This window comes from Salminus brasiliensis, chromosome 7, assembly GCF_030463535.1.
Source record: "Salminus brasiliensis chromosome 7, fSalBra1.hap2, whole genome shotgun sequence".
NCBI classification, from domain to species: domain Eukaryota; kingdom Metazoa; phylum Chordata; class Actinopteri; order Characiformes; family Bryconidae; genus Salminus; species Salminus brasiliensis.
In genome coordinates, this window is record NC_132884.1 from 35,873,909 (window position 1) to 35,891,817 (window position 17,909).

General features: G+C 41.8%; 1 protein-coding gene across 4 annotated transcripts in view; it reads left to right on the plus strand.

Moving 5' to 3' along the window:
* Positions 1-1,054: 1,054 nt before the first annotated feature.
* tox2 (TOX high mobility group box family member 2) overlaps positions 1,055-17,909 on the plus strand; it is a 162,852-nt gene continuing 145,997 nt past the window's right edge. For 3 of the 4 annotated variants that reach the window (XM_072684789.1, XM_072684790.1, XM_072684791.1), the window contains exon 1: positions 1,055-1,775. In XM_072684789.1, coding sequence (XP_072540890.1) covers positions 1,674-1,775 — 102 coding nt within the window. In that variant the 5' untranslated portion in view covers positions 1,055-1,673. The remainder of the gene's footprint in view (positions 1,776-17,909) is intronic. The other variant, XM_072684792.1, reaches the window with a different exon arrangement.

Below are 17,909 nucleotides of genomic sequence, written 5' to 3' on the forward strand. Positions count from 1 at the left end.
GTGAGCTACATTAACCCCCTCTCTCTTTTCCACACACACACACACATATATTTGTATTTCTACCTTTGTGAGCTACATTAACCCCCCTCTCTCTTTTCCACACACACATATTTGTATTTCTATCGTTGTGAGCTACATTAACCCCTCTCTCTTTCTCCACAAACACACACACATTTGTATTTCTATCGTTGTGAGCTACATTAACCCCTCTCTCTTTCTCCACAAACACACACACATTTGTATTTCTATCTTTGTGAGCTACATTAACCCCTCTCTCTTTCTCCACACACACACACACACACACATTTGTATTTCTATCTTTGTGAGCTACATTAACCCCTCTCTCTTTCTCCACACACACACACACACATATTTGTATTTCTACCTTTGTGAGCTACATTAACCCCTCTCTCTTTCTCCACACACACACACACACACACATTTGTATTTCTATCTTTGTGAGCTACATTAACCCCCCCTCTCTCTTTTCCACACACACACACATATATTTGTATTTCTATCTTTGTGGATTATGTTTACCCCTCTCTTTCTTCACACACACACACACACACACACACACTTGTGTTTCTGTCTTGGTGAGTTATATTACCCCATCTCTCCATAAACACACACTCTTTTAGTATTTCTACCTTAGTGAGTTACGCGCACACACACACACACACACACACACTAGTATTTCTATCTTTGTCAGTTATATTGACCCCTCTTTCTTTCTCCAAACACACACACACACACACTCATACTTGTATTTCTGTCTTTGTGGGTTATATGAACTCTCTCGGTGTCTGAAGGTAGTTATGGACCCGCGCAGCGTCCTTCCTCCTCCTCCTCCTCCTCCTCCTCCTCCCCCCACTAACACTCAGTCCTCTTGCCTTTCCCTCTGTTCCCTTCCTCCCTCGTTCCCTCTCCCGACGGCAGAGGTCGCCTGGCATTTGGCGCGGCGGGCTGCGAGCGCGTGCTTACATTCTCCTGCTCCATGACAAAGCATAGAGAGAGAGAGAGAGAGAGAGAGAGAGAGAGAGAGAGAGGAAAAGCAGACCAGCCCCTAGCCAAACAAACTGCGTTAGCCTAGCAGCAGCAGCAGCAGCATGTGCACGCTGCACCTTTTCAACCTCGTGAACAAACGCTGAGGCGCGCTCGCGCTCTAAAGTAGTTGCAGCACCCTCGTGTTTAAAAACCTGAACTTTTATTTTATTATTTTATAATTAATATTGTGCTGCTGCTGCTGTTGTTGTCCGCGCGAGTTTTAAATAACAGTAAACCATTGCATTCGCTTTCCTTTACTCTCTTTCTCTCGCGCTTAAGTTAAAAAGAAAAAAGAAAAAAAGAAAAACGCGAACGGATGTGAGGAAAGAGTGCTTGGAGAGAGAGAGAGTGTGTGTGTGAGAGAGAGTGAGTGAGACTCGACCCTTTTTTTCTCTCTCTTTCAAACGTTCTGTTTCTTTTTGTTTGGGTTAACAATAGAGCGAGTGAGGGAGAGCAGGGAGAGGGAGAGTGAGGCACACACACACAGAGAGAGAGAGAGAGAGAGTGAGTGAGCGAGCAAGAGAGAGAGAGAGAGCGAGCGAGCGCGCGACACACAGAGAGAGAGAGAGAGAGAGACTCGCAGACGCTGAACCTGTGTTCATGCCTTCAGTGTAGCGGAGCGGGCGATGGATGTGAGATTTTATCCTGCACCCCCTTCCAGCGTGGGCTCCTGCACGCTGCCTGCCGACTCCAGCCTCGCCTCTCTGGACTATTACCACTGCAACAAGGTAAAAACAACACCCCCCTCCTCCTCAAACTCTCTCTCTCTCTCTCTTTCTGCCTCTCTCTCTCTCTCTCAGACACACTCTCTCTCTCACACACACACAGTCTCGCGCTTCTTGCTCCTGCACCTTACTTTCTTTCCTCCGCGTTGTTGTTGTTGCTGCACAGAAACAGCAGCCCAACGCCGCTCCAGAGCGCGCGCGCGTGCCTCCGTGTTTTCTCCGTGCATGTGCATGAGCGAGCGAGCGAACGGACGCGCACGCGCTTAACCGCGCGTCCACTCTCGCTCGCGGGTTGCCGTGCCGACGCTTAGTTAATTAATTTCGCGCACGAGCTCGTGGGTCGCGAAGAAAACAAATAATGACAATCAGCGACAGAAAAGAGCCCAAACTTAGTTATAGTTGCACCGCGCGAGACGCGGGGGGAGAGAGAGGGGGGGGGGATTGCTTTTGGTTAATTGATGGCGCGAGCAAAGAGGCTTTGGGATAAAAGAGAAAAGCCTGGCTGGAAGTTGCACGCGCGAGCACGGGGTGGAAAACACCGTGCTTTTAGATGGTGCTGTTGCTGTAGCAGTTGCTGTTGTTGTTGTTGTTGTTTACAGGACAAGCTTGTTTTTTTTTTGTTGTTTTTTTACAGTAAAAATGAACTAGATACGCTTCTCGCGCCCGTGACGTGTGACGTAGTGGCGAGTGCACGTGTTTGCATGACTCCTGCGATTCATTAGCCGTGGGCTAATTATTATACAGCAACCTATTCTCATATTACCGTAGCCTCGTGCATACAAAGGCAAAAAAACCTGCACGCTGGGTATCGCGCGTTCTGCCCGCGACAGCTTTACAGCGCCTGCAGCGCGTGCATGTGTGCATGCACTGTGCGATTAGTTCGTGTGGCCGTGCACTTACAATTGCATTTGTATTTTCTCCAGCGCGAGGCATTGCACTAATGCAACACGCAGATGCTTTACGCGTAAGGTCAACTTCTGGTCGAGTCTAACTGGGGTGCGCGCAGCAGTCTCGAGGCGCAGTGCTTTCGAACCGAATCAACCGGTAATGGATAGATGTGTTGTTTAAACGTGGTGTAAATGTGTGTGTGTGTGTGTGTGTGGCCGCAGGCTAATTAAGCCGAGCGGGGCACACAGCTGGAAGTAATGGAGCTGAAGACTTGTAGATGCGCGTGCGCCTCTGTGGCTTGAGTTTGCTGCTGGGGCTGGAACGGGTGAACGCCGTGGACGCGTAGACGCGCACTTTGCGCGCTCGTTCCCACTCTTACATCGCTAACAGTCCCGGTTTCTGTGCCCAACGCTGAGAGGAGAAGGGGTTTGGATGTGAAATCTGAGCCCCGGTTGCTTGTACAGGTTCTGTTGGCACACAAAGGGGTCTTGCACCTGTCAGCAAACACTCCACTGAATCCAAAAGACCTTTATTTGTGTGTTGGCTTGAGCTGGAACGGTGTAATTGTGGTAGTGACCACTTCAATGGAGCCCTAATTGGGTTTTGCAGAGCTGCTATGGGACTCTGCACCGCCTGTCACCTGATTGCTGTGAAATTCCACCCACATTTGTGGTTGGACTTGAGGGAAATGTGTCTGAATGCATCTGAATGTTTTTCCTCTCGTATGTAGACGTTTTAAGGTGAAACGCGCCTCAGATAACCCAGTTAACCAGTGAATCCAGCTTTGGAATACACTGCATGCATGTGCTGATGAGTGTATGCATGCTTTACACGCCTTAAATCACCCTGGAAGCTGGAACAGACTATGGTACAGCAGGACATTTCCTCGGCACTTTGCATAAATTGCATTACGACATTTCAAATATTTGCATTTGCATTTTCTGTTCTCATGTAAAGGGTCACTAAAGTGCCCGTTAATGAGCTGCATTGTCTGCCGCCCACATTTTGAGCCCTGTAGACTTTGCAGAACGGCAGCTGCCGTAATTGACCACAGTGGGTTTGATTTAAAGAAGTGGAGATGCAGAGCGCTGTTATTTTAGGCGTCAGTGGTCCCATAGTTCATCACGGTGACCCTCAGCTTAGTGGAGAGTATCGGTCGTTACCGAGAGAGTTAGCGTAGCCACATTCCATCTGCTGTGTGATTCACGCGGTGAACATTTGTACATTCGTTCAAAAACGGTGCCATGAATTGGTTACATTTAGACGTCCCTGAGCGAAGTAGCACACGAAATTGCGTAGAGCAGATGGAATGTGAGATAAAGGCAAACAATAAGAGAAACTGGCTGCAAACATCAAGCGCCGCAACGATCAGTGAGCTAATATAGGGTCCTAAAAGCCTTGCTGTATGCAGCACATTGCACCGCGCTTAAACATCCCCCTCTCTCGCCTATAAGTAACTCATAATTTGGTGATGTGTGTTTATAGAAGTATGTCATGGAGTTTAGCTTGTGGCTTGGAACATATGGAAAAGATCAGCGGGCGAGCCAAGCAGAGTACGGGTAGTACAGTATGCCGGCTCCATATGAAGAAAAGCGATCTTATACAAGTGGACATTATGCAGCAAATTTGAAGGGAAACGTCTGCTCCCTTGACCACAATGGCCCTTTATACGGCCCCGCTTTAATAATGCAGCCATCCGAACGGGCCTGCGAGGCCATGCGGCCTATGGAGGGCCGCATGTACAATAAGAGTCAGTATCAAGATGTGCGCTGGTGTTCTGCGGCACCCCGTGAACCGGAAATGGTTCTGAAAAACTAGGCCAAGTGTGAAGGGTGGCTCTCGTTTCCTGCTGCTAACACGCTAAAGCGCTAGGTGCTACGTCTCCTACGAGTGCAGATGTGCTCCGTTTCTCAAAAAGGAAATGCTAGCCTACGCGCACAGGAAACCCAACGCTACATGTAGGGAAGTTGGGAATCATGGACCCACGCCTCCCTCCCCCCCACACCACCTCATGTCAGTCAGGTTCACCTGAACCTGGACGTAGACGTAGAAAGGCAACATAGTGGCCGAATGACACACGTTGCTTGTTGCTATGGGAACATCAAAATACTTGCCAAGAACAGGTTGTATGTGAATGGGTGGGAGTGGCAAAGCAGCAGTCATCAAACAAAAGAGTAGATATGGGCTCCCATTTTGACTTGCCTGGTTGGTTTGCAGCTGTATACGTCATACACTATAGGGACGAAAGTATTGGGACACCTGCTCCTTCATGGTTTCCACCAAAATCAAGGTTATTACAAAGAGTTTATCCTGCTTTTGTTGGAGTAACTGTCTCGACTGTCCAGGGAAGAAGGCTTTCTGCTAGATTTTGGAAAAGCATTGCTATGAGGATTTGATTGCATTTAGCATCAAGAGCATTAGTGAGGTCAGCATTTTGAAGGATCACCACATCTTCAACTTCTAAACTCCCCAGCTCATCCCAAACATATTGGATGAAGCACCATCATTACAGAGAACACAGATCCACTGCTCCACAGCTCGTGTGGGGGTCACCAGCCCAAACCTGGCATGGGGCATGGTGCCTATAGGTTCATGTTTATCTGCTCCAGAGAGTCCTATTCTATTGGTAGTGCCTCTCTACAAGGAGCTGAATGCATCCATTAGAAGGGGTGTCCACAAACATTTGGACATGTGGTGTATTTCTGTTCTCCCTGCCAAAAAACAAAATGTGCCATATGTAACTTAAAGTAACGAATGGTGGAACTTGAGCTGTAATGCAGACAGTGCAGTTGCCTCCTGGGAGAATGCTACTTTGCAGTATGTTCAGCATGGATGATGCTAACTGCCTTTAAATAGACCAATATGCAGTCAATCAGGAAGCGATGAATATGCAGTAGGCCAAGCAGTTCCAAATACCAGTCAAGTGAGAATCTGTCGGCTTATCATTTATCACGTGGCATTCAATTCTAAATGCATACGGTCATGTATAGCTTCAGCCACTCTGGTGGCTTCAGTGAACATCTAGTTTTCTGGGGGCAGATTGGTGGAGCTGTGGTGCGTTTTGGAGCAGGAGGTGTATATTTCAGTTTCAGGTCGGTAGTTGTTTTGTTGCTAGTTGATCGTGTTATGAGCTGAGCAGGGCTTACTGAAGTAGGGCTGACTCAAACCCTACAGACACTCCATTGAGTTCCACAGTTGAGTTGAGGCTAGCCGACAGCTGGATCACACTGACAGTGTGGTAATCAAGGAAACAGGGACAAAAAAAAAAAAGTGGCTGAAATTGATCAAATTCCATATCATTCAACAGCGTAATGGTTTCTACCAAGTTCGCATAGCTTGTTTTGATTGGGCTGCATGTTTCCAGATTGTAAATAAATTAAACTTTCAAAATGAACTTTTAAACTGCACTTCTTTAACTGTTAAAAAGAAAAAGATAAAATGCTAAAAAGCTCAAAACTAGTGTTTTTTCACTGACAACAGTTACAGCACTATTTCACAGGCATTATATCGCTGTCAGCTCACATCACCTATCAAATATCTTGTTTTAAATTTCATTAAAACTAAAAAGAGTATCACAGGAAGTCAGTAATAGATGATCTATTGCTCTGCACTATGTGTTAGACAAGCGAGAGTTTGAGAGCATTAGCTCAGAAGCTGCAGAATCCTCTCTAACATATGCCTCTGAGCTGGAGTTCGTTTTCTGTAGAGTTGTTAGTCATACTCCCTTTTTGCCTAATCTCTCTCTCTCTCTCGCTCACCCATTCTCCCCCTTTCTCTCATGAGTGGGTGTATTGTTTGTTAAGCATACTCTCTATGCATTCCTCCAGTAAAGGCCATTTCTTCATAAATGCATGTTTTGTCCAGAGAATATTTGCTGAATGCATTATGACTTGTGCGAAGCCTCAGGCTCCTTCACTTCATTAAAAAATGAAGTTGGATAGGTTATGAGAAGCTGGCCCACTTTCCTCCCACCCTTTCTAACCTTATTGTAAAGTACTGACGTGCATTACAATGCAAACACTCTAATGAAATCACAAGAAACATTGCTGGAACACCACGCAGCACTTTCAAGCTCTGTCCCGTCCAGCTCTTTTGACCATTAGGAAAGATAATAAGAACATAGACTGGCAGGTAAAGCATGTTTATACATTTATACAGTAAACAGCTGGCCATGTAACAAGTGTAGGTGTTTTAATATTTTATATATACAAAGTTTGTTGCTATAATGTAAAAACCTTGTATTTCCAAAACAGCAACTCTATTGGAGATGGAAAAAAACTTCTGTACTTTCAATGAAAGTCAGTGTAAACAGATTTTATTCATTTTCAAGTCATTTTGGAGCATTTCCATTGGTCCGTGCATCAGGAAATTTTGACACAACGTACAGAACAGCTGCCAGATTCACATCATGTCAAAAGTGAAAATGGCAAAAACGAAGATAATGGAAATGAACATGTTATATCTAAAAATGAAGGATGTCAGTATGTTTTTGTTATAAATGATGTCGTTTACAACTAGAAGGAAAGGAGCCTGACTTGCATAAACAGTGGTCTGTCTGTCTATTGCGCAAGCACATACCACTATAGGCGTCAAAATGGAATTTAAAGAATATGGGCCAGTTCCCCCAGTTAACATCAGTGTGCGCCAAAGTTGAAACGACAGGCTAGAACTTTTTTAACTCCGTTTTCAGTCTGAATCAAAGATTAGTGAGTGGGTGGGGATGGCATGCTATCTGTTACATACCTGATGACTGTAAAAGACCTTAATTCATTTAAGTAGAGTTTGAAGCCCCATTAGCGAGCTCATCACATTATTCAGACCATGTACAGTCTCTCTCTCTGTCTTTTCTCTCTCTCTTGCATACTCTCACTCCCTCACTCTCTCTCTCTCTCTGTCTTTTCTCTCTCTCTCTTGCACACTCTCACTCCCTCACTCTCTCTCTCTCTCTCTCTCTGTCTTTTCTCTCTCTCTCTTGCACACTCTCACTCCCTCTCTCTCTCTCTCTCTCTCTCTCTCTCTCTCTCTCTCTCTCTCTCTCTCTCTCTCTCTCTCTAGCTTTTACTCGGCCGCTTAAACCAACTAAAAATAACTCCCAGGCAGTGCAATTACTGGAAATGGGTTGCACAGTGGCGAATCTAGGAGTGCAAATGTCTTTGGCTTAAATAAGGCATAGAACAGAACCAATACGGAGCATAAATTTATTTATATATATATATATATATATATATATATATATATATATAAATATTTTATATATATATAAAATGGTATACAGGCATAATACTAGGGAAATGATTTCTTTTGTGTGTGTGTGTGTGTGTATGCATGCCGGCACTGTGCATGCTACTATGTAAGTATGCATATGTGTGTGTGCAGTGCATTCAAATTGGTAACACTCCCTGAGGCAAGATCTATGGAGCATATGATTCAATAGGAGTAAGCCTCAGGTGTACAGTTGTAACACTGATTGAACATTGGTGTGCAATGAGCACATGTACACACTCATGTATATACTGTATATATACACGCACACACACACTTATGTTATCTATATTCCGATAACTGATAACTTCACGTAATCTGAATTCACCCAACCACAATGACGTGGTTTAACTCCAGCATTGTCTCACTGGTGAGCACATGCTAAAATGCTTATCAGCCTTTGTGGCACCTAAATGGTTGCTCATGTACAGTGAAAAGCACCTCTTCCTATTTGCTGAACCAATTCCCCACAGCAAAGGCTTGTTTACGGTCAATATGTTGTTGTTGTTTTTTTCTCTCTCTCTCTTTATCTTTCTCACATGACTCAACCATTGTGGAGACATGAGATATGAAACACATTGGTAGGCCAGAGCGCTGCGGCTTGCACACCGTGAAGGTAATTAGGCGGAAAGAGGCAGTCTAAGGCTGTAACTGACTGAGCGGCTGAGTTTTAGGCTGCATCGGGCCGTTCATTCATTCTGCTGACTGGAGAGATCCATGTTGCAGTGGTGCTGTGCTCTCATCAGGCAAAGAGCTAAGCCATGCATATCATAAAGCAAGGAATGCACCACTGGATGAAAGTGGTGGGGGAGGGCATGAAAAGATCAGATCTGTTATGAATATTTATGAGTTTGAAATGACGGCCATCTGAGTTCTCTGCGATCTGTGTGAAAACGGTTCGAGCGACTCAATCGAGAACATGGGTTTAAAAAAGACTGTAAAAATTACCAAGTCTCCCAAATTACATGTTGCCACTTAATTTGCAGTGAGCAAATTACACCTTTCACACTCTCAGACATACACACACACATGCACACATATCTATATCTGTATATACATATATATCGTTATGTATAATTAAGAATGTATATATATATATATATATATAAATCATTATAATAACGTCTTCTATCTAAATAAGTTGTAACTGATTGTAAACCACATACTGTCATACTGTGCAGTGGTGGCGTTAAGGGGAAATGTGAAATGTTGCCTGGTGAGACCTTTCCAATGGTGTGCATGAGTCAGAGCCGTGCAGAAGCGTGTGTGTTACTCCAGTCTGACACTGGCTTGCTGGTGTGTGATGTGGTGGCCTGTGCCGGTTCATGGAAACCCAAAGTGTTCACAGCATCATCAACCCTGCTTGATTTGCTGTGGATGGCTGACTAATATTTCAGTTCTTAGCCCACTTTTTACAAAAAGCCTCTCTGACACACACACACACACACACACACACACACATTTTTTTTTATGTTTGTAAATGATACCAACCATCCATTTTTCCTGTATATAGTGCAATAATGCAATTAAATGAAACTTAAATATGGCATTCCTTTGCACATTGTAGAGCACAATTTCTATGTGTTTTTAATGTATTTAATGTGCCATGACTTTTTATACTTTATACATTGTTTATTTATTGATTTTGCAGTATATTAAGTAAACAGTATATATGCTGGGGGCTTTATACCCACGTGGTGACAATAGATAGCATACAGGATATGATTCTCTGGACAATAGCTCATGAGAATCCTATTCTATGTGCAGTACTTGCACTTGCATTTGCACATCTGCATCAGCAATGGATGCAACCTAAAGTGTAGCTGAATGCAAACATTTGGACATAAAGTGTATATATATATATATATATATATATATATATATATATATATATATATATATATATATATATATATATTATGTCCAAATGTTTGCATTCAGCTACACTTTAGGTTGCATCCATTGCTGATGCAGATGTGCAAATGCAAGTGCAAGTAATATCTTGGTAATATATATATACACATTAATATGCTCAGTAAAGTAGTGTATGTATCTGCTGTTTGTGAAGTAGCAGTAGCAGCAGTGGGAGCGCTAGCCTAGCGGTGCGCAAATTGGCCTTGGCAGAAAGACAGAGTCGGAGCTCTTGTGAGGGGGGTCGAGGCTTTGAATGGCTGCTGGCTGGACGCTGAATAGCACACTGATTCACTAATGTGCACTGTAAATAATAATGATGCCTGTCCACGGGGAGAAGAGCGCTCTGGACTTCTGTTGAAACTTGCTAAAATAGCTGAGGTGAAAAGACCTTTTTTTTTGTCTGTAGAGATGCCAAAGCCTACTGAGAGGATCTCACTGCTCGTAATGTACAATAGTAGTTCCAGGTGCTGCCTGCCGAAATAGAAGATACCGACCTGAAGATAGATTGTGTCATTTGATTCCTGGGAATGTGGAGATTATTTCTTAGAAAAATGAATCAGTGTGCTTAGAACGGAATGGCTTTAATTGGCATGATTAATGATGCCGTGTGAGGAGGAATAAACAAGGTAAAACTGCGTTTGGGTAATGGCGTGTAGAACGAAATCGAACGCTTCAGACCGCTTTACTTACTAAAATTACAGTCATTGGAACTAAATGTATGAAATGAGATTGCTGCGAGTTTCTGTGAAGGCAGAGATTGAAGATGACCCCAGAATGAACTACTGAAAGCAACCCAAAGAAGCCATATTAATTCAAATCCCCTTCAGCACTTAGGGCACTTTGATCAGGATCAGTCAGTCCTTGATGTGGGCCTGCGTTTCCTACCCATCCGCGTTACAGAAACGGCGGTGCGCCATGGTGCTCTAACACACCCCCTGCTTCAGGAAGTGGTGGTGGGTTCGGCACCAGCTAGCTACCCCCCCCACACACACACCCCACCCCTCCTCAACGCACACTCGCATTCGCATCATATTTCTCCTGCTCCTCATTATATCAGTGGGGGGAGGGTTAACCTCAGTGGGTAACGGGAGTGGATTTTTCTGGGGTGCATTATTTTTCAAGGGTCTGTAATGTCAATCAGCGTGGTGGAAACCTAAGAGGAAGGAATGGCGGGTTATGGGGGGTGGTGGACTTTTTTTTACTGGGGCGCGTTATTTTTCAGCCGACTATAATGTCAATCAGCAGAGTGGAAACCCAAAATGAGCCCTGCCACCAGATGTTGCTGTGCTCTGACTGTCACTTGAAAGACAGAGGTTTATTGTTCTAGTGCACCCGGCGTGGTTCAGAACTCAGAACCCATAAACTGCTGACTGATGCCTCTCTCCGTAGACGTTAACAGTTTAGGCCAAACAAGGCCTTAACTGTTTCGCCACTTGAGAAAATCATGCTCAACAAACGCTGCAGAGATGAAAGTGGTTCTGGTTTTTGTTATTTGCCAATTTTTTATCAATGCCGCCCCGCGCTAAACAAGCGCCGTGCTCCGGCCGCAATCTCAAAGCAGGCTGATGGCGCTGTTATGGTGTTCAAAATGGCGCCAGGCACCTCAAAAATCCTTTTCTGTGCGTTCACATCCGCTAAAGGCAGAGCCATTGTTTTGTACACCCTCGTAGTATGGCGTCTTGTGTAAGTTTGAAATAGGAAATATCTTTGTGGCAGCAGAGCCTCAACCAAACAGGATGGCATCTCACAGTTAGCACAGTTTCTTTGTCACCCACGTGTATGTGGTTTTCAGTATTGCACTTTCTGGTCAGGAAGTGTTTTAACCCCTGCACAAATGTGTGTTTACTGAGAACCTGATGAGAGCATTTGGAGGTATGAAGACTTTTGTGAATTTGCTCTAAGCATCACTTAAGCCTGCATTTCTCAATGGCTGTTTATATTAGCCGGATGCTTTAAACCGCTCATCTACACGTTGCAGCTAAAAGCCACCTGAATGTGATTGTAATCAAACCATCTGTGTTTTTAGAGCAAGATAAAATAAAAAAGAAAAAAAATTGGAGTTCTGGTGTTCAGATTTTCAGCATTGGTAGCAGTAAAAAACTTTTAGCAGTAGTTTAACATCAGCTTACATAAAATGAACTGTAGGATTTCTGTACCTTGTGGTCATCTTGTGTGTAAGATCATCTAGGTGTAAGATCTAGAGGGGTTCCTCAATCAGCCGTGGTAAAACGACGTCGATTTCACATGTGCTTCTGCTGAAATGAAACAATGTTTGAAATTAAACAGAACAATATGAGCTATATGCAGTGGTCTGGCTTTAGCACGGCATCATTTATCAATCATTGTATTGATTTTGCTATTATAGTCAATTATAATAACAATATTTGCTAAATTCTCATCTGCAAATTTCGACATCAGTCAGAAAGATATTTCTCAATATTCACCTTGAAGTGATTTTTTTCATCACAAGTGGTTTTGGTTACTGAGTTATGTGTATAAGTCACTTCTTCATTATGTTAGTCACTCGCTTGGTGGCTGTAATATAGCATTCTTTTGAAGCATGGAAATATCTCACAGTGAGCGCCTTTCTAGCTGTATATTGATTGAAAGCTTACTACAGTACACTGTTGTTTGTAATGCAGTACTTCTATTTCCAAATTAAAGCAACTGTATGTAATATTTTTACCTTAAAACAGCAGCTTTAACTCCACTAATTTTTAAAAGGTAGGCATCCCTATTGTTGCTACTCTGAAGGCTCGGCACTCTGCTAACTGTGCTGTGTAACTTTGGTAAAGCAGGCAGGACAACGCTTGCGAGAACTGTGAAACTCCAGATTTTACATGAGTAATATAACTGTACTGTGCTTCTTTCACTTTCAGTGACAGTTCTGTATCTCTCAGCTTGTTCATAAATGCCTGTAGAGCAGTTCCTTCAGGAGCATTGCATTTTCAGACTGTGACTGCAAGAAATCTCTAATTTCTGCATAATGCTGCTTTAAATTTACTATATTTGATGCCACCTAATTTTAGGAATTGCTAATTTAGGTTGGAAAACCTCATCATCATCATCAAACATCATGGAATTTCATAAAATGTATTTTGCATCACTTTAACTGACTTTATTTTTTATTAGAATTAGCCCCTCAGCCTGTTAAAAATGTAACATTTTGCACTCGCTTGCTTTCGACCAACATGTTCAGCGCCGGCAGGTACTTTGTATTTTATATAGATTTATTTTATATATATTTTCACTTGTTGCAGAAATTTGAAGGTTGCTTGTATTAAAAATATGTGTTAAGAATATGTTAAGCTGTGTGTCACTCTACTCTGTGTAATTAGTGTATGCTATAATAATAATAATAATAATAATAATTCTGAATCATATAAAAAATGAATGGAATGGTACAGCTGTTTGTTATGACTGTATTTTAAGAGTTAGTACAAATTAGTTGAATATAACATGTGGACTGGACGTGTTTGTGGGGCTCCAAAGTAATGAAGTAATGCATAAAGAAGAATAGGATGACATCACACTGCTAATTATAGGCTGTGCAACAGCAAAATGCCTGGGGCAGCAGTGGGTTAGGCCTGGACGCAGTGGAACCGAATGCTAGTGGAGCTAGTTTGATCCCTGGATGGGCACCAGAGATGTTGACTTAGTGCTGGAGGCTTTCTAATGGCCTTTCTCTGATTGGCTGCTCCTGTGGCCATTTTATTCTCGTAACCTTCCAGTTGCTCTGGTGGTCCTGTAACATGGCCCCAGGCCTCTGCAACTGGCGACACTGCGTAGCGGTGCTCAGGTAAATAAAGCTTTAAACAAGTGATAATAGGAAGGCCTATCAGGCACGTATTGAGTCTAATGTTGTTGTGAGTGAATGCGTCTTTGTTTGATTGCACCTTCCCATCCAAAACGCTTGGCATTGACGTGGGCTTTCAGTGAAGCCGTCTGGCGCTCCCTTACCTTTACCATCACAGGCTCGGTTTGTTTGTCTTCCCTGCAAATGACTAGTGTTCTCACTGTTGTGCTGTTCTGATGAGGGACTTTTTAAAGGAAGCGTTACATAAATACAATGAAACTGCTTGCCTTATTTTTAGCCCACCCGCTTCAGTGTAGACCTTTCTCATCTGTGGCTTTTCAGAGAGCCCTGCAAACTTGTAGTTCAAGCTTTTGAACTCGGCTTGCACAGAAATCTTTGTTCGCCGCGCGAGCAGGCATTTAGGATTATTTTTTTTTAAAGGGCAGCATCTTGTTTTTGTACGGCATTTTGCAGCTTTATATGTTTTTTTAACCAGCAGCTTTCTCCATTCTCGAAAACTTTAAACATGAGCCGTAGAAATTGCACAAAACCTCTCTGTTGGAATCAAAACCTTATAACCCCTTTGCGGAAGACAACTTTTCACCAAGCAGAATGAATAGATCTTTCTGGGCATGGCGATGCAAGAAATGAATTACAAACAAAAAAAGGTTTTATTTATGAGATGTTCTGGCTCTGCTTTACTGCACGCTGATCTAGCTCTTTTATGTATACCCTACCTTATGGGAAATTAGTGTCTGTGTACTGTAGAATCTGGGCTGCTTTACAAGCAGACCACCACATGCCTTGCCATTGCTTACAGCGCAGATGTGTGGTCATCTGAAGTGCACAACAGGGTTGTCACTATGGCAGAGCTGATCTTGATACTGATACCAAGTGTAGTAACATGAATTTTACTGTGGCGAAAAATGATAAAACAACTTGAACAAAATCTATTAATATGAAATGCTTCACATTGCTTCTCATGATTCGCATTATTCAGTCTCTTTTTTAATGACGCAAAACTTCTCAAATGTAGAGCTGCTAGCTCGTTAAAGTCAAGTATTTGGAAGAACTGAATGAGTAAAAGATAAAGGATATAAAAGAAGCTTTGGATAAAATGCATCTTGTAAAATGCCATATAATTATGCAAGCATCTGTCACCTCTGTTATCATTAAACAGTGAAACCATTTAAATCAGTAACAGAGGTGACATTTTTCTACCATCTCGTGCTTTAACTCTGTTTGCTAACCTCAAACTAGATTTCACACGGCACGTCTAAAAACCAAATATTATGGATTTTCACATAATATTGTTTATTATATATTGTTAAAACTGAATGGGAGATTCACTCAATATTACAATAATACAACATCTGACCAATCCTTAATAATATTTATCCTCCACAGTTTGACATCTCTTAGGTATCAGAGGTAACAGAGTTGACCAGGACATATTTATATAATATATTTTTAATTATTGAAATGACATATTCTACTGAAACTAGAGATCATATGCAGTTGTTTTTCTAACTGTAGAAAGGGTAAACACAAATACTCCAAAGAAAATTAGACTTCAATATTTCATTAAAATTAAGTTGAATGTCTAAATTAAGGAGGTGAACACTGCCAGTAATGTGGTCAGTTAATATTTGGTGTATTAATTGTGCCAAATATTGTCAATAGTGAAATATTTAACCTAATTAGTAAAAATTAGTGTTTTTATTCAGAACTGATTCGATAAGAAATGTTTTCTGGAAAAATAAGAAAAGGTTTATCTGTGAGACGTGCCTGTGAAATGCCCCGCAATTCTAGCATGGCTTATAGGACAGTTTATTAAAAGCTTAAAGTAGGGATTATTTTTCTAGACTTTTATGAAAAAAGAAATCACAGAAAGTGTCTTAAAATAAGAAACTAAAAGCTGGAGGGAATATTTTCAAACTGCTGTTATTTTGCTAACGCTGGTGTAGCTTTTTCGGTAATGTAACTTTGGGAGTTTAGACTGTTTGGATTATCATAGGAAAAAAAACAAGACAAACTCAAATTAGAAAATTCCCTCGGTGTGATTTTCACGGCGTCAGCACTATTTTGTGTTTTTCTGAACCTTGAAGTGGTTTAGCGCGAGGCATTCGAATCCTGTAGCGTTAGCATGAAACGCTTGCGTGTAGTATTAGCATGAAGTAATAGCCGACTTTGATGTAGCTTTATGCGAGGGAGTTATTTTGGTAGCTTTCCGTGGTCGCTTAACATAACAGAAAGTAGCTCAGCAGTGTGAAATAGACTCTCATCACCCTCTTTTTATCAGGAAATGAAACGTCGAAGAGGGGTAAGAGAGCCCAGAGTAACAAAAAAAGACGAAGAAGAAGAAGAAAAAAAAGTAGAGAGACAATTTCATGGAGGTTTGAGTGCCTGTAATGTGGAAAAAAGTTCGACATGGCCTGGAAGTCGCTGATATTGTATCTGTGCCGATTATCAGGACATTCAGGAGCAAAGTGAGGGACATGTGGAAGCTGTTCTGAAGCCTGCCCGAGAAGACTGGACCTCAGGCAGGGGCTAGAATGAACGGCTAAAGCTAACCAGGACATCGACCGCAAAGTTTGCAAGGTTAGCTGAACTGTGACCGACCACATTCTCCCGGTGGGGTTTGAGGTGGGTGTAGTAGTGGTCCAGCTGGTGCTAAAGCGTTTCTTCTCCTAATGATATCAGCGTGTGGAGGTCTGCGAATGAAAAGGCTATTCAGTACAGCGGCGGATCGCAAGTGTTCTCGTCCCCTCATGGCATTTCGGAGAAGTGGAGCTACAGCTATGTGGATTCCATAGGCTGAGCAAGAGGATATGGGATAAATAAACAGAGCAAGAGAGTGGTATGGATGGAGGGGAGGAATGCAGTGGCTGGCTTTATTGAGAAAAGGGGCGAGAGAGAGAGAGAGAGAAGAGAGAGAGAGAGCAGGGTTGGGCAAACACAGGCAGTTGTCTTAGCTTCCTATGGCATGTCCTGAGCAAACAGTGGCAGAGTTGGCTGGCTTTAAGCCCAGCTTAGGATAGCTCTGGGGCCTCCAGGAGGAGCTACCCCCAGGGCCCTGACACACACACATACACAGACACACTCACACACATCATACATATTTCCTTCTAATGTGCTGAACATCTCCTAGCACTTTTTTTTCGCAGCACTATAGAACCAACACCACAGAGCCCCTTTTGGCCCCCTAAAGAACTTTTCAGTGGATGATTCTTCACAGAGTCGTTTTTATGAATGAAATATGGGAGTATTAAGAAGCTTTAAAGTACCTCCACATGACATAAAAGATGTTCTCTATGTCAAGTACACCTATTTTCCTTTTTTACATTACATTTTACTAGTGTAATACTACTAATACTACTCATTAACTTACAATTATTAGAATAGAGAACATAATAATTCTAATACTACTCATTAACGTTAAATTATTAGAATAGAGAACATAATAATTCTAATACTACTCATTAACGTTAAATTATTAGAATAGAGAACATAATAATTCTAATACTACTCATTAACATTAAATTATTAGAATAGAGAATATAAGTCTAATACTACTCATTAACGTTAAATTATTAGAATAGAGAATATAAGTCTAATACTACTCATTAACAATTCATTATTAGAATAGAGAATATAAGTCTAATACTACTCATTAACGTTAAATTATTAGAATAGAGAATATAAGTCTAATACTACTCATTAACAATTCATTATTAGAATAGAGAACATAATAATTCTAATCTAATTCTACTCATTAACATTAAATTATTAGAATAGAGAATATTATAATTCTAATACGTCTCATTAACATTTCGTTATTTGAATATTTAATATATTCGTTCTTCTTTAGGGGTGTAACTTTAGTATAATATTATCACTTTTACAGGAGAAGGACAAAACCTTTTTCACTTACAGGGGAAGTCAATGTAAAAAGTTTTTTTTTCACGTAATTACGGAGCATTTCTATTGGTCCCTTCATTGTGACATTTTGACGCAATATAAAGAAGATCTGCAAGATTCAAACTACGGCAAAAAGTGAAAAAATTCAAACAAACACACAACAAAAAACAAAAATGCACCTAGACGCACTCACCAGATTCAAATTCAACAAGTTTTCAATTTTCATCAAATTCTAAAAATAATTAATACCATTATTATTATTTTTGTGGTAATCATTTTATTTTGGATCAAAAGGATCCAAAAAAATAGATTCTGAGAAAGTTGTTACTGGTAGGTGCTGGGATGGGCAATGTGAC